General features: G+C 35.5%; 4 protein-coding genes across 5 annotated transcripts; 2 read left to right on the top strand and 2 right to left on the bottom strand.

Annotated features, from left to right (window-relative positions):
• The first annotated feature begins 1,618 nt into the window (after positions 1-1,618).
• Positions 1,619-4,780, top strand: endos (endosulfine alpha). The gene is made up of 4 exons (XM_077437288.1): positions 1,619-1,755; positions 2,903-2,963; positions 3,041-3,163; positions 3,243-4,780. Exons 2-4 carry the CDS (start codon positions 2,922-2,924, stop codon positions 3,429-3,431), a joined length of 354 nt encoding a protein of 117 aa, XP_077293414.1. The 5' UTR covers positions 1,619-1,755; positions 2,903-2,921; the 3' UTR covers positions 3,432-4,780.
• On the bottom strand, positions 4,583-10,492 carry LOC143916256 (tubulin gamma-2 chain-like). The gene is made up of 10 exons (XM_077437287.1): positions 10,236-10,492; positions 9,953-10,155; positions 9,739-9,885; positions 9,525-9,661; positions 7,130-7,324; positions 5,884-6,004; positions 5,675-5,806; positions 5,418-5,600; positions 5,165-5,351; positions 4,583-5,085 (listed from the first exon to the last, which is right to left on the bottom strand). Exons 1-10 carry the CDS (start codon positions 10,282-10,284, stop codon positions 5,069-5,071), a joined length of 1,371 nt encoding a protein of 456 aa, XP_077293413.1. The 5' UTR covers positions 10,285-10,492; the 3' UTR covers positions 4,583-5,068.
• A 1,664-nt stretch (positions 10,493-12,156) lies between these two features.
• SMC6 (Structural maintenance of chromosomes 6) lies at positions 12,157-17,671 on the top strand. The gene is made up of 18 exons (XM_077435964.1): positions 12,157-12,240; positions 12,730-12,925; positions 12,995-13,153; positions 13,236-13,477; positions 13,546-13,796; positions 13,877-14,074; positions 14,169-14,362; positions 14,428-14,574; positions 14,659-14,985; positions 15,072-15,237; positions 15,333-15,552; positions 15,629-15,799; positions 15,883-16,070; positions 16,145-16,313; positions 16,387-16,497; positions 16,582-16,782; positions 16,855-16,988; positions 17,057-17,671. Exons 1-18 carry the CDS (start codon positions 12,238-12,240, stop codon positions 17,091-17,093), a joined length of 3,114 nt encoding a protein of 1,037 aa, XP_077292090.1. The 5' UTR covers positions 12,157-12,237; the 3' UTR covers positions 17,094-17,671.
• A 2,733-nt stretch (positions 17,672-20,404) lies between these two features.
• LOC143915585 (uncharacterized) lies at positions 20,405-22,307 on the bottom strand. Of its 2 annotated transcripts, XM_077436292.1 has the most exons (6): positions 22,223-22,307; positions 21,979-22,122; positions 21,651-21,900; positions 21,462-21,573; positions 20,840-21,179; positions 20,405-20,737 (listed from the first exon to the last, which is right to left on the bottom strand). In XM_077436292.1, the coding sequence occupies exons 2-6, from the start codon at positions 22,106-22,108 to the stop codon at positions 20,625-20,627; spliced, it is 945 nt and encodes a 314-aa protein (XP_077292418.1). In that variant the 5' UTR covers positions 22,109-22,122; positions 22,223-22,307; the 3' UTR covers positions 20,405-20,624. The 2 variants fall into 2 exon arrangements, with proteins under 2 accessions (XP_077292418.1, XP_077292417.1); XM_077436291.1 differs by having other exon boundaries at positions 20,405-21,179.
• Positions 22,308-23,131: the final 824 nt, after the last annotated feature.

Genomic DNA, 23,131 nt, shown 5'->3' with positions numbered 1-23,131 from the left:
CATGGGAGCCATTTCCGCGCGTAAACTTGTTTCGTCATATTATGCAATTAGGTGGAGTAGGCTAGGCTTAATGAGAAGCCCAAAATTCTATTTATTGTAGACTATTATGTAGGGAAATTTTGAGGGAAAGCCTGTCCCGGTTGCAGAACTCAGTGGAAAAGATATTTCACGCCACAATAAGGAAGAAATTGCGAAATGGTTGACGCCATAACCCCGCCTTTACAATGGCGGGCGTCCCAAATGAATCCACTACCGGTGAATTTATGGGGGGGGGGGGGGAAAGGATATGAAACGACACACGACTGTTTATTATTGGGAAGAAAGTAGACCAGTGTCGAGCAACATGGCCAAGTTAGTCCCAGCTCGCAGGATAATGATCGAAACTCGACCATTTCGTAGAGCCGCTATATATTCATCCGGAACGTGTGAAACAATGCATACCCATCCATCAAACATTGAGCTTAGTACCCGATGCAGGCATGACTGCTGGTCTAATTTATCCGGTACTTGGATTATTAGTCACATTGCGATCGCCCAAAAGACAATTATTGCCATGAAAATCGCGAATACGGAATATTTGACACTCGAGTTATCGTTAGTATGATAGTTTTCGTTAGTAGGATGGACTTTTCGGCTGCCAGATGTTCCGTTAGTGACTTGGGCGAGCGCTTTTTGACCAATAATCACCTGTGTAAAGGCCTGCTAAGAAGAAGATGACACGGATAGTGTTGTAGAGATATAGCACGACTTGTGATATCACCTATTTCCCTCATCGAACACCAGAACACCTTTATAAACCAGTGCATCGTCCCCAGATGCCAGTGGGCTTCAAGAACTCGACCTAGCTCGTTCCAGTGAATCCTCTACCTACTTCGCAGTACATACAAATACACCTTGTAACGAACGGTTTTACGCGCGTTATCTGATCTCGCGGTGGGTGATGCAGAGGGCGGATAAGTCGTTCTTCTTCCAAGGGTCGGGTTATAGGGAAACGTGGACTAACCTTGGGATACAGTTTATATATAGTCGGGGAGGTTCCTGACTGCAAATCGTCCCGTTGATAACAGCTTTCTCGTGGTTGGGAGCTGGCTCTGCGGTCCTCTCACGGCTGATGTTTCTACAGAAACGGCGACGGTGGGCTGGTACTCTTGGGAGGGAGTGATGCTGCACTCGACCTCACAGCGGTTCTTCAGCAAGATGGCGGATCTCTGGGCCTCTTCTCCCTTGGAGACGTGCACAGGAGATATCTTTCTTCCTCGGTGGACGGCGGATGAGAGAGCTAATCTCGAAGCGAGCGCGCCTATATGGCGCGCTTTTCTGTGTGGCCACTCGAAATAAAGGGCGAGTGTTGCCCTATGGGACGATGGGGAGAACGTCGCGTTACAACCTGTATCAATCGAGTAATAAAGATCCTCTTCAAAATTCAACTGAATTTCCATAGGCCGGGAAACGGTCCAAAACCTTCAACCTCCCCCTATAGTGTATTTTGACACCATTTCTGTAGAACCTGATTATTATAAACCGTTAGGTGTGCATCAAAAAAGTATGAACAAGTGAGGATGGTAAACGAGAGCGAAACGAAACTAATTAGGAAGAGAGGAAACGATATATGGTAAATGGTCGTGATGTGTGGTGTTGGGTTACGCGGTCAAGGTATTGTTGTGTGCGGCTCTGGTTGTGGTCGGTTGCCGTTCACTGTCCAGTGTTCAGTGTCGATTGTCGATAGCAGTGTTTGTTCTTCGATTCGGTACTCAGGTCTGTGTCACACCCTCGTCCCCTCCCCCTCCCCCTCCCCCTCCAACCCCAGCCCCTCGCTGCTGCAGCCGTCACTTCCCCTCGAGCCATGAGCCATCTGCCAATGCCACTAGACCTTGTCCTGTCCTGCTTCACGTCATTCGACTATTCGACTATTCCTATGCCTCCTGTCACTATTACCATCACCATCACCGTCACTATTCATTTTCGTGATACTTCCCACTAAATTACCACTCTTATTATACTCTGCTCGCAATCACACTAGAGACTTCTTTGATGACAAATTACCACTTTTTTTTCTTTTCATTTTTTTTTTATTCTACTTTCAATCGTGATGATCTATATGGATTGCCATGTCACATAAGAAAGACTACTTCATCAATTGATACTTCGTATTTTTTTTTTTAATTATATATGTATGTACCTGTTTATATGCAGATAAAAAATAAGGAACTACAAAACCAATACGTTTCGTTCTGGTGTTTATCAATTAGTTTCCATATTAATACTGAGTAAATTGATGTGAGCATTCTCAGTAGGTATAGTTTTGTGCAATTATTGCATTAGTATCTATTCTACCCATATAACTTGTATGTGTATCTAATCAATATACGTAGTATATAAATAAAGGTTTGAACATACATACACACACACATATATATAGGGTTTTTTTTTTTTTTGAAAAAAAAAGGTGACCATTTATTGTCAAGTTTTTGTATAGGAAAAGATTATATTCAAATTACATTATGTATATAGAATATATGTTTGAAACGTAAAAAATGCAGAGAAAAAAGGTACCAAAACCTTGTTACACCGCATTACATGGGAAAAAAGCCCTATATATATTTTGTTATGCTATTTACATTTCCAATTTTCCAATTGTCTTGTGAGACAAACCCCGAGTCCACTGCCTATGCATATGTATATACTAAAAATAAATAGAATCTAACATTACTTTCATTATATGTATGTAAATACAAATTATCTCAAAGAAAAATTTAGATTCATTTGTAATTTAGAAGGTTCTCGTTACTGTATGGAAAATATTCTTAATTTGAATTTTTAATACGAAATAGCTGTTAATAAGGTGTAGGTTCTAATGAATGACACAATGATATTAATTAAAATTATATTTGATCGATTTTAGATAAATCACCATCATCAGTATGAGCGATTCATTCGATAGTCCCGCTGAAAGCAATCCCGATGTAAGTTTTCATAGCGTTTGAAGCGTATGCTGTACTTTTTTTCTATATACTTATACATTTTGAATGTTTATGTTTAGCCACGTGAACTGGAAAAGATCGAGGAGGCAAAATTGAAAGCAAAATTTCCATCGGCTGTACTCGGCAGGGCTGGCGGACCCGGAGGACACACTGCTTTCTTGCAAAAAAGGCTGGCTAAAGGAGTAAGGATCGAACGCAAATGCAATTCACTTTTGTCTGTCTGGTAAATTTTCACTTACCGCGTTTTTATAACATTTTTAGCAAAAGTTTTTCGATTCCGGAGATTATCAAATGGCGAAACAGAGGCCCGGAGGGATCGGAGGCCCCTTTAAAACGACGTCTGCACCCAAAGTGCCGACGGGAGACACAATACCGACTCCGGAGACAGTGCCCATACGAAAGACGTCAATCATCCAGCCGAAATTCACCACATCGAGTCAAACATCTTAGCCCACCGACATAAATCACCAACATACTAATACATTGGCTTAGGTTAAAATTAAAAATCTGATGATATTTTACATCAACATCTTTTCATTGAAATTCTTTCGATTCGGCCGTAACATCTAACATATATTTTTAAATTGAAATAATCACAGTGGCACACGCTCGAGAGCATATTGTAAACTTTGATAGGGGTACGTGACGTGGATATCGGTCGTAGCAGTGAATGCTCGGGTATAAGAAAGCGTTCAGTTTGCTATTTTAAAACACGGTTAGCATTCAAGTGCTAATTGCAGACCGAAAGCCCACGTTTAGTTACATTTGAACGGTCAACGTAAGCAACATGCTCTGAATTCCGCCCGTTTAATATTGTTTTAACACTTTTTTGTTTATTAAATAATGCGTTGGTTGAAACATAATTTGAACTTTTGAATTGTTTCTTTTCAGTCCTATATATTATTTGGATAAAGTATATTTTTCGATTAAATTGTTTTGCAGGGAAAAAAGTATGTATCGTTTTATCTGCATTGTCTGCAAATACGTACTAATTATATATTTATATACATGTGAAGATACGCTTCAATTACTCGGTATATAATAATATTTTTCAATTCAATTTGTGACAAATATATAAATATGTATATGTAAAAAAAAGGTTAATTATAAATTTAAAGTTTTGGATAAGGGTTGCATTAAGTTTTTATGTTAATTATTATTTTGCAAGTGTATTTCTGGATAATATAGAGAGGTGAACGTATATTTCACTATAGACGAGTAGCGATAGAGTGTGTGTGTGTAGTTGAAAAAAAAAATATCACAATTCAGTGTCCGATATGCAATATCTGAATAGCTTAGATTCTTCACACTACATGTATGTGCCACATTAAGTCATATATATATATATATAAATAATAAATGGGGAATACTATTAGTAGTTTTACATTATGTTTTAGAACTAACCGTCTTGATGAGACTTAAATGTTATGCACATATTTGTTGAAACACAATGCAAATACTTGAGCCATTTTCTTTTCATTTAACACTATGTTTTGATGCGACATTTTCTAGTTATTAAATAAAGTGTTACTACTTATTATAATATTTTACCTTTGATATCATAAAAAAAGCTAAGGTTAATAAATTGTTGTTAAAATTAATCGTTTTAATTGGATATTTTATTTGCTAGTTTGGTCCGTGGTAAAGATGCAGCTTTATTTTAACTTAAAAATAGCGATTAGAACCACATTTGCATGCTCCTCTTATCCCACACACGAATCTTGTATATTCCATTGAACATATTCAAATATTTTAATATCATTCAAATAAAGGAAAATTTTAAAACAAATCACTCAATTGAATGTGTTTTAATAAAAAAAAGTACAACTTATCTCATAGTTAGTGTTATAAATTAAATTTGGATTCAATTAAATTAAATAATTAAAAAAAAATCGATTCCATCGATGCAACAATATCAATATGTTAAAATATTTGTGATTGTGTGAATTAGTATAATTTTGACACATTATTTATTGCTATATATAATATATAAAGATCTTTGTGAGATACATTTTTCAATTCAGTTTCAAACGAACTGAATACATAATTAATATGGCACAATGTGTTGAAATAAAACTGGCACAGTATTAAATCTCCGCTGAATCTGAAACGTGATTGAAATATTGCATTATTTTTCAAGATCTGTTCGTATAATATACATTGAGATCAGTCTGATGTATTACTCGGCGTCCAATGTATGTAGTTTGGAGTGGCGGCTGCTTGATACTCTTGAACGAGATCGTCGACGACTTCACGCGAATGATCAAACTCATCCAAAGAATCTTTAAACATTGGCTCTTTGCGGAAGACTTCGAGGAAAGCTTCACGTTTGCGCAATTTGTCAAACTGTTGAAGACATCTATCGAACAACTGTAAGAACAATATTATCGTGAGATTGTGACGACGTGAAATTGTCACAATGATAGCTCAACTTACCGATGATATATTGGTGTGATTAGCAAGCAGCAGACCGGAGACTTTGTGATTCGACTGAACGTAGGGAGATCGGCGTGAGAGTGCTACTTGTATCGACGCAGGTCCCCACGGTATGAACTGAGCTAGCTTTCTTTCTCTGATGCGTTGTAATGATTTATGCACTTGTGATGGATCTACTTCACCCTGTATTAATAATTGTATTAAGATTTATCTATTTTACAAACAAAATATAATACACATTTGTAGTAATAAATAACCTGGATAATGTTAAGAATGGATATGTAACAGTGTTGATTGTTTCTATCCGGACTTAACGATACCATCATATTTTTTGGTTGCAATAATCTTTGCATAACGTCTAAAACTGTCGTTTTCCGAATGTTTGGTACCTGAAATATAATTTATAAATTGAGCCAACGGAACTATGTATGTATATGTAATTACACTCAAGTGAAAAATAAAATACGGTATTCAGTTCATGATCGGCAGTGAGCGGTGTATAGCCTGTCATTAAGAAGTGCAACCTCGGAGTAGGAATCAAAGGCGCAATCAGGCTGATCAGATCGTTATTCATGTAGGAAGGATATCTGTAATACAGTAAAGCATTTAACAAAGGTATTTTCCAATAAATTGTTTCAGAAAATATATGCCAGCAGTATGTTTCGTTTATGTTTAGCACCGAGAGGCTACCGGGTTCGATCCCGTGCTAATCTTTAATACTCAGACTTGGATATTTGCGACTCCCGAGTCGATTGTTTCTTATCAGAGTTTTCCAATTTATTTGATTTCATTGTTGAAACCAGAGAAATGTTTTAATAATAGAAGTGCCTTTATGAATAAATTAATTTTGTCTACGCTACAACGTACGGAATATAATCAGGGTCGTCACATATTCACTACAGAAATTAAAGTTTTATTTTGATATAGATTTATTTACAATTTGAGTATATGTTGGTGTTGGGCATTGGTGGCCAATCCGTTTCTTTTCTCGGTTGGCGGATTATTTTTATCCATTTTTTTTGTATTTGTCTGTCCTTGGGAACTCTTAAATTAATGTGTAATGTATAGTTTCAACAAAAATATGTATAATATAAAATGAACGATGTTTATATTGATTAAACTTAAATAATTGGTAATTAATATAATTGAGTATTCGGCGCCACCATGAGAAATGTTTTTACATTTATTTAAAAATGATTTTTACGTTTCTCTGGTGCCACCCCTGAAATTTTATGTAGAATGCGGGCGATCGCCATGACAAAAACTGTCGAACTACGATATTAATTGAATATATGTTACTTAAATGATCAATTTACTTATAAAAATGTATCCCATGTTGTTTTTGAATGCATTGTGCAATTTTTAACGATCTTGCGAGTAATATAAACAAACAGAAGTTTTTATTGGACATATGTCGAGCACCAAGCATCAAATACGAGGACTATGGACATTCCTCACTTGACAACAATATGACGCCTAAAACCACTTTCTATTATTATAACATTTCTCTGGTTACAACTATCTGAATTTGATTTTTGTACAATATGTCTACAACAAGTCTACATCCATAGATGTCTCTATGGATTCATCCTCTCGAAATACAGCGATTTATGTAATAAAAATTCTGCAATGTTTGTAATTAATTGTCTTGGAAGGCGCATCTGTAAGGCCTTCCTGGTATATATCTAATTAAAATAAAAAAAAAGGTATACCTCAGTGTAGCAGTGCTGGCGCTCATTATCGTCGAGACTAAAGTGTTTATCTGTGTAAATGAAGGATTCTGTATGTGTAGTCTATCCGTGGCGATTCTGTTCAGCGCTGTATTATCCAGGACCATAACACAATCCGCACTCTCGGTCAATCGCTTCAGTGTGAGCAAAGAATTATAGGGTTGCACAACTACGTCGCTAAAATACAATACGAATTCAGAATTAAAAACCTTATAACTTTCATATGATTGACAGTCTTGGTTTTGATACTTGGGGGGGACGGTATCAGGACATGTGCCCTCCTGTGCAAAAAACCCCTGCCATGGATAAAAATTGACAGTATCTATTGTATTTTTCACCCGCTTGCGAAAGCTGACGCCACCGCCTATCTACTTAGAAGGAGAGCCGGTACTGTTCCAGAATTCCCTAAAATATTTGGGAGTCCATCTGGACAACAAACTCAATTTCCGGGAGCATGTGACAAGGGTGGCCGAAAAAGCGGCAACAGTAACGACTGATGGCAAACCTCGGGTGCCGAAACCGAAGAGAAAGAAGATGCTGAACGGCGTCGTCCGCGACGTACGCAGCACCGATCTGGGCGGATTCCATGGAAATAGAAAGAACCTAGGAAAAAGCTAGCCTCAGTACAGCGCAGGAGCGCACTCAGAGTGGCCATGGCGTTCTGGTAGTTGCAGGAATCATCCCGATCGATCTGCTCGCGTAGGAGAGGAAGCAACTCTTCGACGGCTCGCGAGGAAATGCATCGGAATCCCGAGAAGCAGCGACACGCAGGCGGAAGGAGATACGGCAAAAGCTGAAGAGGCGGTGCGACGAAGAAGGTAAGGTACGCTGGGCCTACAGGATCATCCCGTCCGTGGGCGACTGGGTTGAGAGGAAACACGGGGATACCAGTTTCCACTTGACACAGCTGCTGACGGACCACGGCTGCTTTGGCAAGTACCTTCACAAGATCAAAAAGGAGGCCGAAACAAAATGCTACCACTGCGAATCCAAAGTGGACGACGCTGAGCATACCCTTTTCCGGTACCCAGCTTGAGCGGAAGAAAGAGAAAGAATGGAGGAAATCGGAGTGACCTGACCCGACAACATGGGCAAGAAGCTAATAGAGAAGATGGAAGCTTGGGTAATTGTCGACATGTTCGCGTCAACGGTGATGTGCAAGAAGGAGGCGCACGAACGAGAGAGAAGAATGCATGCGAGATGAATGGAAGAAAGATCAACGAGAAACAAAGAATGAACGACGATGAATGAATGGACCCCCACTCTTTGAAGTAATACATAGAAGTCCCAGAGAGTGGAGGGTGGGTTTTAGCCGGTAAAAATCCGGCACTACCCTGCAGTTTGGACTGTAGGCTGTCTTCCGAAGATTCCCCACCTCTAGCGCAGCGAAAAAAATAAAAGTATCTATTGTATATTAAAAAGTCAGTATTAATACTAATTTATTTGTCAGAAAAATACAATTCGGATAATACTTCAAAAGGACTGACAACTTCATCTATCAGAACAAATGTGAGAGCTGGTATCATTCGTAATTTCAGTGCAAAATCGGAATCTTCTTGGTAAAGTCGTTGCATCCCATTTTCTATAATTTTCCGATAGATGTTTTGACTTGGACGAAAGAAAGATCCTTTAATTTCGCAGTCTGGGAAACTTCTTTCTAAACTGTGCCAATTCAAAGTCAACCGTGATGCTGGTTGGATTCAAATTGGCATTCAAAATATTTAATGTCTCGAACACTTTAATGTAAGCATCCCGTCTTTTGTTTTGTAGTAAAACATAAAGACAAGGAATGGCTCGGTCATGAATAAGTGCATTAATCGTGTATAGTTGAAAAATAACACAGGAACAGTTTTGAAAGTCTCATCCAAGAACCAGTGCGATGTTGTTTCTAACAGTCAGAGACTGTCACATGTTCCATTGATTAATATTCGATTGTTATCCTCTCGGCCGGAATCATTTATAATAACTTATTATTATATATTACTATTTTAAACAATTTTCATCCATGGCGGGGGTTATTGTTCAGGGGTATGTGTCCGGAGGGTTTCTATAGCTTGGATTAGAAACTTTAGATTAAATGTTAACATGTGTTAAAGTACAGCTTATTCGTTTAAGAGCCTTTCAATCATTCATTTGCTGAGAAATATCGATACAACTGAAATATTGATTGTGAATACATATGTATCTGACTAAAACGTTGACTAAAGTGAATCAGAATAATTCCAAATAGGCTGTTCAACGTTTCAAAACCAAAAAAAAAAACATTCTACCTCTTGATATAATTACTGAATGAAGCAATTTGAATTCTTAAATAGTCATAAAATATGCATCATATAATGTAACAATGTAAAACAAACGTTGTATCATATTTGTATACCTAATTTCGTCCAAATTTGGGAAGACACTGTATGTTTGAACAAGTTTCTTTGGAAAACGATCAGATAAATGTTCTAATATGTACGATCCCATTCCAGAACCTGTCCCACCTGCTATCGAATGGCACAAAACAAATCCCTAAAATGAAAAATTAAGTATCACTTACAAATCTACATATCGTTATGAACACTATGAAAATATATAACATGTAATACTTCAAGATTATCGCTACCATCGGCTTCTCTATTGATGATGTCGAATACTTCTTCATTGAGCTTTTCACCTTGGGCGAAGCCGGAAGCCCAATTGTTACCGGCGCCTCCTCCGTGTTTAGAAATATACACATTCTCTGGATTGTACAACTGTAAAATTAAAATTGCAGTTTAGTGAAACGTTTCTTTTCTCATTGACAGAATTGCAATTACTCACCTTCGCATATGGAGAATTTAGTATGGTGTGTATGACTCGGGGTTCCAAATCGAGCAAGACAGCTCTGGGTATATAATGGTCATCGTCGGCCTGATAAAAAAACACATCTTTGCGATCAGACCCCGCTGATGCAAATTCTTCGAGAATACCTTCAGGCGATATACCGTGCTCCGCACATAGTTGCTTCCAAAATTCAAAACCAACTGTAAATGCATGGATCATTATGAATCATGACTCAATATAGGGTTATAATATGAAAGGTTCACAGTGTACCGAGACTAACTTTGATTGCCGCACTGGCCTAGCTGCAGAGTTATCATTTCGCTGGGCATCTTGCTGGAGTTTTCGTCTTGCTGCCGTCGAGAGCTGATGACACTTGCTGATTAACCGAAACTCCGAATCTTAATCGGATTTAGATCTTTCTGTGGACACAAAAGCGCGCCACCTTCCTGCTTTAAATTGCTGTTGTCAACGCACCTTATTCGGTAATAAAACTCTCAAAATCGACCATGCCAATTTATTTAACGTCTACTTTTTTTTTATAGAAAATGGAAAATGGATTATTTCGCACATACGACAATCGTTACCGAGAATATGGAATATCTGGTAAAAGTTGGAATGTAATGTAATGAGAATAGAGGGGCCCTTGCGAATAAATAATTGTTGTCAACTTTATGCGCTACGTCCATAGATCTAGAATATACTAGATATGGCATTTCATACAAATTTCGTTGGAGATCTTGTTGCCACTAACTGAGGGGTGCGGGGGTTTTAGCTAGCGGGGGGAAGTTGGGGAAAAAAAGGTTTTTCCCTACGACGCAGCGGTCGGCGTTTTTTTCACTTCCCCCTGCACTCCTCAGTTAGTGACGAAAAGATGAAAAGATCTCCGCATATCTATCGACAAGATCTCCGCAATCGACCTTTCCTACTTAGAAGCTACTAACCTACTGAGAGAAAAGTGTGCATGCGCCATGTATTTTGCATGCGCCAAAAGGGAGACCAGTATAAACTGTGAGGGCGGATCTATGTATTATACATCTATGGCTACGTCTCTATAACTACTATATCGCACGGAATACAATCGGATCAATTTACTTCTAAAAATGTATCCCATGTTGTTAATTGTGTGTTTTTGAATGTATTGTGCAATTTTTACCGATGCTTGCCCATCTTGCGAATAATATTGTAAAGATATAGCACGACTTGTGATATCACCTATTTCCCTCATCGAACCTAATCTGTACAAATGACATCATCGCGTCCTCTTCTCGTACACGAAAGTTAGCCGTGGCCGAAATACTTCGTCCAGCTTACCCATAAAGGCGATTCGACTCGCTCCAGATACGCAATCACGGAGTACACGGGAAATCCCAAGGAGCTACGCAACTACGCATCAAACATCGAACACAAAGGAAGACCTCGACCCCGTCGGAATCTTCCAGAACGTGATCTCACCAGCCCAGCTACGCGTTGCTCAAGCAACACCTTTATAAACCAGTGCATCGTCCCCAGATGCCAGTGAGCTTCAGGAACTCGACCTAGCTCGTTCCAGTGAATCCTTTACCTATTTCGCTGTACATACAAATACACCTGTATTAATCGAGTAATAAAGATCCTCTTCAAAATACAACTGAATTTCCATAGGCCGGGAAACGGTCCAAACCTTTAACCCGCCCTATATGCCTTTATTTCATTTCACGTCTGTTCTTTACGATATACGGGTTAAACCCCAAATGTGAATCACTACCAGGATAGCTCGCGCGACTCGCGAAAATTACTCGCGCGACTCTCCTGTCTCAAGAAAATTCGTCGCACAGAAAAATTGCCCAAATATTACTCAGCAAATGCTTTTTTATACGAGATTTGGGCAGTTTTCTGTGCGGAAATTTTCCTGTGTGACGAATTTTCGTGCAACAGGAGATCCGCGCGAGCGACTTTAGTAGCAGCGGTTATCCTGGTAGCGATTCACATTTGGGATGTAATCACCGAACCATTCTTTATAGTAAGCAAAATAAAACGTGATTTTTCGCGATTAGATACTTTGCACTGATAAATAGGAATCACGTATTTTAAGGTTTGAGCGTATTAAAGGTTCATGAAAAAACTCTAAGATTAATAGGAATAGAGATTTAGAGTTTCCAACTGTAAATATGATTGAGAAATGTGAGTGTTACCTTATACATCAATGTCAATGTACAATTTTATTGATATGGCAACATTGTGTTCTGTCAGTTTATTATTGGCGGGTAGCTTCGTCTCGCGCTGTTTTCGCTGCTAATGTCAAGATGGTAAGTTCAGTATTTGAAAGCTATCAATTATTATATATGCCATTCATATGCTTTTTCGTTTCCGAAATGATTCTTGTGATAGTAGATTTCATTTTATATTTAAAGTTTCGCCTTTTTTCTGTACTTTGAAAATGCGATGTTCTCTCATTTAACCTTCGACTGGCTTTCTATAGATCAGATGTACACATTATCTCTAAATTCTCGAAAAAACAGATTTTGTGATGGATTTCTTATAATCTTTCGCAACTTGAGCGTTTAAACATATGTTGATATGCGAACTTTCACATATGCTTGCTATTGATGTTTGCAGTCTCTCTGATCACGTTACTCTTTATGTTTTGGCTTACTCATATAGGATCATACATATTTTTTCGAAGCTGGAAAAGTCTCGAAAGCTCTATACTTTAACTCAAAAACTTTAAAGCGCGTCCAAAGTTTTCCAAATTGATTTCACAGCTTGGAAATCGTTCATACAATTAAATGTTTCAGGTGGATATAGACGGTGCCATTCAGAGTATTAACGTCCGAAATTTTCTCTGCCATGAAAATCTTCAAATTAATTTGAACAGAAACATAAACTTTATCATCGGGAGAAATGGCAGTGGAAAAAGTGCAATTTTAACCGCACTGGTTGTAGGTCTCGGAGCAAGAGCTGCCGCCACTGATCGAGGAAGTAGTCTCAAATGTAAGTACTTTTTTATTAGTAATGCATATATTGATTGAAGTATTGTATTGATTATTTGTTATTTTACAGCTTTTATTAAGCATGGTGCTAACTCGGCCGTGATAGAGATCAAAATTAAAAATGATACTGAACATGCTTTCAAACACGATATATTTGGGGATACATTAACAGTCATACGAGTATTGAATGCTTCCGGTGGTTCTGTATATAAAATAAAAAACTATAAAGGTAAAATAAGTACTATATATTTATGTATTTAGTTTTATATATACGTATGTATTTAATTTGCTATTGATATACATTTCTATAGGTGAAATTGTGTCGACTAAACATGAAGATGTTGTGGGAATTTGCACAGTTCACGATATACAAGTCGACAATCCGATATGTATTTTGAATCAGGACAATGCTAGAAACTTTCATGCTGCTGATTCGAAAAAAAAGTATTCCCTCTTTAGAAAAGCTACAAATATGGATGTCATCGAGGCTAATTATAATAAAACATTAAATAACTGTTCTCAGGCGAGAACTATTCTGAATAAGAAAAGAGAGGTAAAAAAAACAATCATGTTTGTGTTTGATTTTTATGACTAATTACATAAAGTTATTGCTTATTTCAGGCTTTCGATGAACTCAAAAAAGATCTTGATAAACTGAAAGCAAAGTACGAGGAAATGAGATCGCAGGATGACTTAAAGAAAAAAATCGAAAATTTAGAAAATGAATATTACTGGAGTGTAATAGAAGATATGGAGAAAGAATCAAAACATATATTGAAACAACAAGTACGGCAAAAAGAAAAGATCGATAAAATTTCTGATAAACTTAATAAGTTTGAAAATATGTATAAGAAGCATACGGAATCATTGAAGTATTTTTTTTTTGTAACATCTTTTAATTCGGGCATTGGATTTTACGTATTATACAAATGTATATTGTTTTTTATTGTAGGGATCTTAATTTGGAACTCAGGGAAATACTGGCAGCGCTAAAAGGCTTTAGCAAGAATGTAGATGAAGCAATTTCTAAATATCAACATGCAAAGGAACTTTGTAAGTCTTGCTTACAGCAACTTAATAAAAAGAAGGAGCAGATTTATAGAGAGGATGCAAAAGTCAATGATTTGACAAAAGAAGTGAATTCTGCAATGTATTTACAAATATTTTTATTATATAATTATGAATTTTTATCATACATTTTTATCTAACCGAATGTATGTGTTTATATTTTTAATTAAATATAGAAATATGAATTCGGTCGAAAAAACAGAGTCGTTACAAAATCTCCGGACTGAAATGAAGAGTGAATTAGCTGAAGTTATTGCTAGGACGGACACGATTAAAAATGATCTATCTCAAACGCGTTCTGCCATCTCTCATGTCCATAATCAATATGATAACTTAATCCAAGAACGGAGGAATTCACAAAACTCTTTAAGTTCGTGATTTAAATTATTTTGTGTATTTTTACAAGCTTTTTTTTAATATTGTTCTTGTGTTTAGGGCACATAAATTCCCAAATAAACGAACTGAACATAAGAGGGAAAAATAGTCTAGCTGTTTACGGAAGTAAAATGATAGATCTCTTCAAAGCAATCAAAGATGCTTTCGATAAAAAAATGTTTAGCAAAATGCCCCGAGGACCAATCGGTAATACGCATATGTTTTTTAAATATATTTATGTGTATGTATTATGAATGTGTTATTGAATTTGCACTAATTTCATATTTATAGGTTCGTACTTGAAAGTTAGAGATAAAAAGTGGACGAGTGCTTTAGAGCATATAATTGGGGGTAGCGTAACATCATTTTGTGTCAATACAGAAGCAGATTCTAGAAAGTTGTTCTCTATAATGAGTCAAATATTTCAAAATGAATCAAAACCGACCATAACTACTAGTCAATTTATTGAAAAAGTGCACAACGTGTCAAAAAATGCTGTGCAAGCACCTCAAGGGTATTTCAGTGCTTTGGATTGTCTTCTGATCGATGATGCGGTGGTCGCTAATTTCCTGATCGATAATATAGGCTTGGAATCAATTTTGTTGGTTCCCAACCAAGGCAAGTAACTTTATACAACGTCATTTAATCTAAATTTTGCTTATTTATTGGTACACATGTAATTAGTTGACTGATACTGGTTTTAGATGACGCTATATCTTTTGCCGCCGATGAAAACAATGTCCCGTACAATTGTTCGAAGATAGTTACGTTGGATTCGTCCGAATTCTTCCCTTCACCAAATTATAGATCGTACGGTGGAAGAAATCAACCGTCTAAATTTCTCCAAATAAGTTTAACCGAAAGAAAAAAGTATACACTAAAATTTCATTCAATATCAATATAAATCAAGCAGTTATCGATTTCAACAATACAAAATGGATATTAAATGAAATTTTAATTTTTAGACAACTTGAAAATGATCTAAAGACAGGTGAAATGGAATTGAAAAGAATTGAAGGCGAGTTACATGTGGCGACCAAATCTAAAGATGAACTTTCAGTACGGAAATCTGAATTAGATGATTTGTTACGGAAGCTGTTGAATAAAATACGGGCCGTTGAAGCTAAATTAACTGAACTCGAAGCCAGTTTGAAAAACATCGAAGGTGGACACGTTAAAGTTTTGGTGAGTCGAATTTGTGTTATTATGAGTATACATACATAAAGAATGGCGTTTTTATTGTGTTTTAAATGTTTTTAAGACTGAGGAGTTAAATTTAGCCAAAAATAAACTCGCTTCTTTACGAGAAGAAGAAACAAATTTGGCAGCGGAAGAATTGACCTTGAGGTCTGCGTTTAAAGACGCTGAAAATAATCTGAATGAATTAAAGACATTGAAGAGAACCAACGAGGATAAGAAGTATTCAATTAACGTAATTTTTTTTAACTGGATATGATTTTTATTCAAGTGTTAAATTTTATTCAGTGTTAAATGTATATGTTTTTTCTAATTTAGGAAGAAATATCTCAGTTGCAATTGCAGTACGACAGAAATGACTCTGAGATGACGATGATGCAAGATATGTTGCGGAACGAAAAGCAAAAGTTAGATGAAGTAGTCGAGGTATACACGACAAAAAGTAGACTGCTTGATCAAAAAATCAAAAGTACACTGGAGCTGTGCTTAAGAATAGATTCCCCAAGGTACATTTTGGCTCGATATTTCCATGAACATTCAGTTAATATTATCTTTTTACATTTTGTATCCTATCTTGCAGGGAAAAAGACATAGTTGTAAATGAACTTAAACAAGTAAAAGCGAAATTAGCTTCTATGAGTGGCAATGGACCGTCGAAACAAGATGTTGCCGCCACACTGATTCAAAAAGAAAGTCAATATAAAACAACAAGTAAAATACTTCAAGATGTTTCGGTCACTTTAGATATGGTACGTGACTTTAAATGAGCTTACATATAGCTTGGTTTACGAATGAATGTGTATGATTAATTTTTCTTTTTAGTTGAAAAAAGTTAGCCAGCAACATTTGCGTACTACTATGCAAATCCAATCATTAATCGCTAGTCGTGTTCAATATTGCTTCCAGTCGATTTTGAAACTTAGAGCATATTCAGTAAGTTTTTCAGATTATCGACTTGTTACATTGCTGTGCTAATAGTATTATAATTATATACCAATGTATACTTTTTTTATTTAGGGATCTATGGATATCAATCATGCATCAGGCGTTCTTGAAATTCATTGTACGGGACGTGATTCGGCTTCTTTACGTTTGGCAGACACAACGAGTTCTCTCTCTGGCGGCGAAAGATCATATGCCACCGTAGCTTTTATAATGGCTTTGTGGGATTGCATGGAACTTCCGTTTTATTTTATGGATGAATTTGACGTTTTCATGGTAAATTTTCAATAATGGATGGCTAATCTACATATTGGTGAATGTTTGATTAACGAATTTTCATTTTTCTAGGATAATGTCAATAGAAAAGTGACAATGGATCTTCTTATCCATCACGCAAAGGAAAATTTAAATAGACAATACGTATTTTTAACTCCACAAGACACTTCCACTTTGGCAGCGAGTGATACCGTAACAATACATCGGTAAATTTTTTTTTTTGTGAGTGTTTTATATACATTATTGCACGAAATTTACACTTTGATTGTTTCAGATTGGCTGATCCCGTACGAAAGAAGCCTGTCAAATAAAGTTTTAATGTTTTTATTATATTGTATGTATGTATTTTTAATATGTTATGTAAAAAAAAGGATTGAAGTTTGTTTGAAAACAATACACAATGTGTATACGTACTGTGTTTAGGTTAATGTTTGTGCTGATTGTAAAATACTTATAATATAATGCTAAATGAATAAAAGCCTTCGAATGTTACTGTGTGCGCAATAGATTTGCGTTATTCATGATATAACAAGTTCTTGTTTTAAAACCAACAATAAACATACGGCAGAAATTATTGTGATGGCTCCAACTTTTATATTATATATTATGATGTAGATGTGTAATGTTAATGTTATTTTCACTTACAAACAGAATGTTTTTACAGAAGGAGCCGTTTCAGAGGTTTTTTTTTAAATGTATTGGTTTGTATTTCTGAAAGTAAGTGCCTTGACTCATGAGGTGTATACGAATGAAATTTGTACAAATTGTGTCTTAATGTATATACTTTATTTTGTATAATTTTATACGAAAGTAAGATGTCCTGAATTGTGTTCATTGTTCAGAATTATTAATTATTTTATACATATTAATAAATATGATGATAAAATAGTACGAGTGGAAAAATAATTATTTATATTTAGGTCAAATAATTGACATGTCCCGTAGTAAAGAAGACGGCTGTATACCTGAAACCTTAATTTTGTTGCCGTTCCTTTCTTCGATATATATATTGAGTGAATGTGACAGTTGTGCTTCGACCAGATAATACGTATTTTAAATCGACAAAATCGAGGTTTCGTATTCTCCAGTTTTCTCCTCCGAAACTGGACCAATTTAAAAACAAAATTGATCATCGGTATGAGTAAGATATTTTCTATGTTTGTGAGCTCGTATTTTTTTAAAAATCAACTGTTAAATAAGCACGCTGGACTCTTTTCGTGGGTGTAAAACAGAGGCGATTTTATAGATGTTTGGCGACTCTTAGCTCCTATAAAAAATAACTAATCAAAAAAATTAAAACTACAGAAACATGCCTATGGTGGATATCCATAGCATATTAAAAAATAATTTCTCTAGTGCCATAATTGAGGAAGGGAGAAGCGTAGTACGTTTGTATGGACAAGGCACTGCTGTCCAGCCCTCTTAACACTAAAATGTCAGTTGGGTTTTTTTTGCTTCCAGGTCTATAAATAAGTTACTTCAAGTTTTTCTCCGAAATCGTTAAATCTTTTAACACAAACTACATAATAGACGTCCAGCCCTCTTAATGAGACGTATGAAATTCGGATGGAGTGAATTTGGATGAATGAATGTTGTTTTTGTATATCAAAAATGTACCTCTGCCTGAAGAAAAAGATCTTCGATCAATGTTTTTTGCCAGTGAAGACGAATGGATGCGAAACTTGGACATTGAACGCCAAGATGCTACATAAAGTCCGATGCACTCAAAGATGTATGGATGTGTGCTTGGCATAACGAGGAAAGATAGGAAACGGAATACGTGGGTGAGAAGTATGACAAGAGTAGTAAATAGAGTGAAGAAATTGAGATGCCAATGGGCGGGCCACGTGGCTATTTATTTACATAGATATAAATATAATAGGAAAGCTTGACAGGAAGACCCCAATGTGCCTTCCTGGACAATTAATTACAAACAATGCAGCATTTTATTATTACCTAAATCACTATTTCGAGAAGCTGAAGAACACGATAAAGTTTTTACAAAGTGTATATTAAATACAGAAGATTTGCGACAGCAGAAAAGATGATTTTTTGCCAATTTTGAGGAACCGTTTCAACAATGATCAGATAAATTGGAAAACTCTGATGAGAAACGATCGAATTGGAGTCAAAAAAACCCCCAAGTCTAGCGGATCGAACCCACTGATCACTTTGTGCTAAACATACACGCTACCATTGATCCGTACTGCTGGATCAATGGAGCCAACTCAATGTATGGATGTGTGCTTGGCATAACGAGGAAAGATAGGAGACGGAATACGTGGGTGAGAAGTGTGACAAGAGTAGTGAATAGAGTGAAGAGATTGAGATGCCAATGGGCGGGCCAGGTGGTTAGAAGAATGGACAAAAGAAGTACTGGAATGGTACCCGGGAGAATGCAAAGGGTAAAAGGAAGACTGCAGGGAAGATGGGTGAGACGAAATAAGGAAAATGTGTGGAGTGAGATGGATGCAGAGAGATGTAATAAGCCCTTACGCATAAATAATTGCTGTCAATTTTACGCGGTACATCTCTATAAATACGCTACATCGCACGGAATACAATCGGATCAATTTACTTATAAAAATGTATCCCATGTTGTTAATTGTGTGTTTTTGAATGTGTTGTGCAATTTTTACCGATGCACTCGCCCATCTTGCGAGTAATATAAACAAACAGAGAAGTTTCTATCGGACATACGTCAGGACCCAGCGTCAAATACGACTGATGCTAAAATTATTTAGATCTGTCCGTGGACAGAATGTCACTTGACAGCAAAAGAACATCTAAAGCCACTTCTATTAATATTACATTTCTCTGGATGGATGACGTACGGAATATAATCAGGGTCATCACATATTCACTACAGAAATTAAAGTTTTATTTTGATATAGATTTATTTACAATTTGAGTATATGGTGGTGTTGGGCATTGGTGGCCAAACCGTTTCTTTTCTCAGTTGGCGGATTATTTTTATCCACTTTTTTGTATTTGTCTGTCCTTGGGAATTTTTACATTAACGTGTAATGTATAGTTTCAACAAAAATATGTATAATATAAAATGAACGATGTTCATATTAATTAAACTTAAATAATTGTTTATTAATATAATTGAGTATTCGGCGGCACCAAGAAAAATGTCTTTACATATATTTAAAAATAATTTTCACATTTCTCTGGTGCCACCCCTGAAATTTTATGTAGAATGCGGGCGATCGCCATGACACTTTTTAAAACTTTCAAACTACAATGTTAATTGAATAATATGTTACTTAAATGACCAATTTACTTATAAAAATGTATCCCATGTTGTTTGTTGTGTGTTTTTGAATGTATTGTGCAATTTTTACCGATGCACTCGCCCATCTTGCGAGTAATATAAACAAACAGAGAAGTTTCTATCGGACATACGTCGAGCACCAAGCGTCAAATACGACTTATGCTAAAATTATTTAATAGAATGTCACTTGACAGCAAAAGAACATCTAAAGCCACTTCTATTAATATTACATTTCTCTGGATGGATGAGAGTTGCGCAAAACAGAGACGAGTGGAAGCGTGTCGGAGTAATCCAGCAGTGGATGGTGAGTAAATATGTGAGAAAGATTAATTAAAAAATGAAAACACTACATAAAAATATTTTATTCTTATACCAAAAACATACTTCCGCTAACAAAAATCTTACATACATACATGTAAGTATAAAAACAATTACATTTCTTATAATTCATTAACGATATTTCATGGGCGTGTAATATATAAGTACATACACGGCAATGCAATTGATGTAAAATGGATTTATGTATGTAAGTATGGCACTTTATTTTTATACTTATCAATGTTTAATGATCAGATCTGTCATTTCTACCTTTCCACCAATTACTCCAGTGATTTCTGGGCAAGTTGTGCGTAGACAATTTGTGAAACGGTTGATACTTGTTTTTCGATCTGAAAGCTTTGTAATCATTTATTATCTTGCCTTCATTATTTTTGTTTTTATTACACGTATCAACATGCTGTATGTTGTCTGCATTATTATCTGAATGTAAATTCATACTTTTAATAGTACTCAGTTTGTCTATAGGCATGTATTCATCATCGGACGACGATAGAATTATGTCTATTTCAGGTATGTTGCAATCATTAGTTTGATTTTTGTTTATATTTTGTATTTCATGTGTATTTTCGAAATTTAATCGTTTTTCTTGTAATACAGAATGAATAGTTTCTTTGTTGCCAGAGTACTTGGGTGCTGGATTAGGATCTTCAATTATTTTATTACTTTCTAGAGTGATTGATGCTTCATCATTATCTTGAGAGGTGTTTTCGATTTGGTTTGTTTCGCCGTTAACATCGGTCAAGTCAATAATCTGATTTTTCTGATCGAACTCATTGTTCTAAAAAGATTCGAAAAGATGTTGGTTTAGTATTAACCAACTTTACATCAGTAATTGATAATTCAAGTTCGCAAGCAACTCTGATTGTAAATTTCGGAGTAAGTTTGTATTAAATTACTCATTTCTCTTATTTATATTGTAGTATGAGATTAAAGGAATTGCATTATTATAAATTATTATTTCGATTAAAGGACATTAATTATACGTGGGAATAAAACAAAGATATAAATTAATAAATATGTAAAATTATAGATAAAAAAAAAAATATTTTAATCTAGTTACCCTTTGGGGTTTCTTTTCGTTTTCTTGAGTACTGATATTTAATAACGAAGGAAAATTATAAATAATTTGTAAATCTAAATTTGACAATTCGCTGTCGTTACTTTGTTTGGACCTGCAAAAAGGTGAAGTGTAAAAGTTTGTTATGTAGTAAGAAATTTAATGTACAGGTTAATAATAGGAGCTGTTTACCTTTTGAATGAATCAATTTTCTTTTTAAATGTAAATATAATTTCCAGCCATCTTTTAGCAAGTTCATTCGCACTTACCAAACATTTGATTTTGGCGAATTCTTCTACAATTGAGACCCAAGTAAGATACGACTTGGATTGTTTTAGGAAATCGTTGCCTTTCGTATTTTTACCCTTTTCGTTTTCGAACGAGTCAATTTGTAAGGAGAGAATTAGAATTTTAAAAATATCTTCATCGCTGATATCTTTTACTGTAATATATTGAAATTAGCGTGCTTATTTTTTTTATACGTTAGTTCATAGGGTTAGAAAATAGAATAAGTACAAACCACCATTTGTAGCTAAATCTAGATTGTTTAGTAGGTTTCTTCTTTCGAGTTCCAATATATATTTGGCGAAAATATTTTCTCTCTCATTTTGATTTAGAGTTTCATCTACGGTAGGAGGTCGTAAAGCCATTGCAATCGCAATTTCTAAGGAAATGTAAAAATAAGTATTTTTCATTACAAATGATTATTTTTGTTTTATTTCAATTGAAATATGAATATATATATAAATAAATAAGGTATTTACGGAAAGAATAATAGCACTGACATAGCACAATCTAAAAAATCTGACATATGCTTTAATGTTACCAGCGTGAAAAATGTTTAATACTATCATTTAATTTGAAGTTTTATCATTTTCATGATATAACTATCCAATGAATTAAAAAATTAGGGAAAGTTACACCCATTGACTAGACTATAATTATGGTCTGAAATAATACACTAACGTTTAATTGTTGCAATATATTGTTATTAGTAGTGAATAGGTTATGTGTACTTTCAGCTCGATGATTCCCCTATTCAATAGGGGTGTAATCAGTGGTTCGGTGATTACTGGTCACAAATTACTCGTCACAAAGTCACTAAAATCATACTAACGATAACTATCATAGTAACGAGAACTTGAGTGCCAAATATTGTGTATTCGCGATTTTCATGGCAAAAATTGTCTTTGTGACCACCCCAATGTGACGAATAGTCCAATTACTGTAATCAGTGGTGTAGTGCAAAATTTTGAGGTGCCGGTACGCTCGATTTTTTATTATTATTTTTTTTAATATACTTGGGGGAGGCGTGAAAGCCGATAGGCCCAAGGGGTTTGAACAATCATATTTTACAAATCAAAATACATAAAAAAAAATTTTGCACAAACTTTTTGCACAATTTTTTCAATTCAGCTCTATAATTTTTTCGCATACCCAAGATTTCATGTTTTGACCGACATGATCAATTATATTCATTGCACTAAAACGCGAATGCAAACTATAGCTAATTTCCGATACATTTAATTCTTGTAAAAGTAATAGATCAAAACAATCAGAATATGGTCTACCATGTTTAACTATAAAATACGCAGTTCTAAAAACTTTACTGGTTGATACAATGTCGAAGTCATTCATAATATCTAAAATTTTTTCAAAAGGCTGCTCTTTCG

The sequence above is a fragment of the Arctopsyche grandis genome, chromosome 8 (assembly GCF_051622035.1).
Source record: "Arctopsyche grandis isolate Sample6627 chromosome 8, ASM5162203v2, whole genome shotgun sequence".
Lineage (NCBI taxonomy): Eukaryota > Metazoa > Arthropoda > Insecta > Trichoptera > Hydropsychidae > Arctopsyche > Arctopsyche grandis.
Note: the sequence above shows the minus strand (reverse complement) of the source record. Positions and strands in the feature narration are given on the sequence as shown.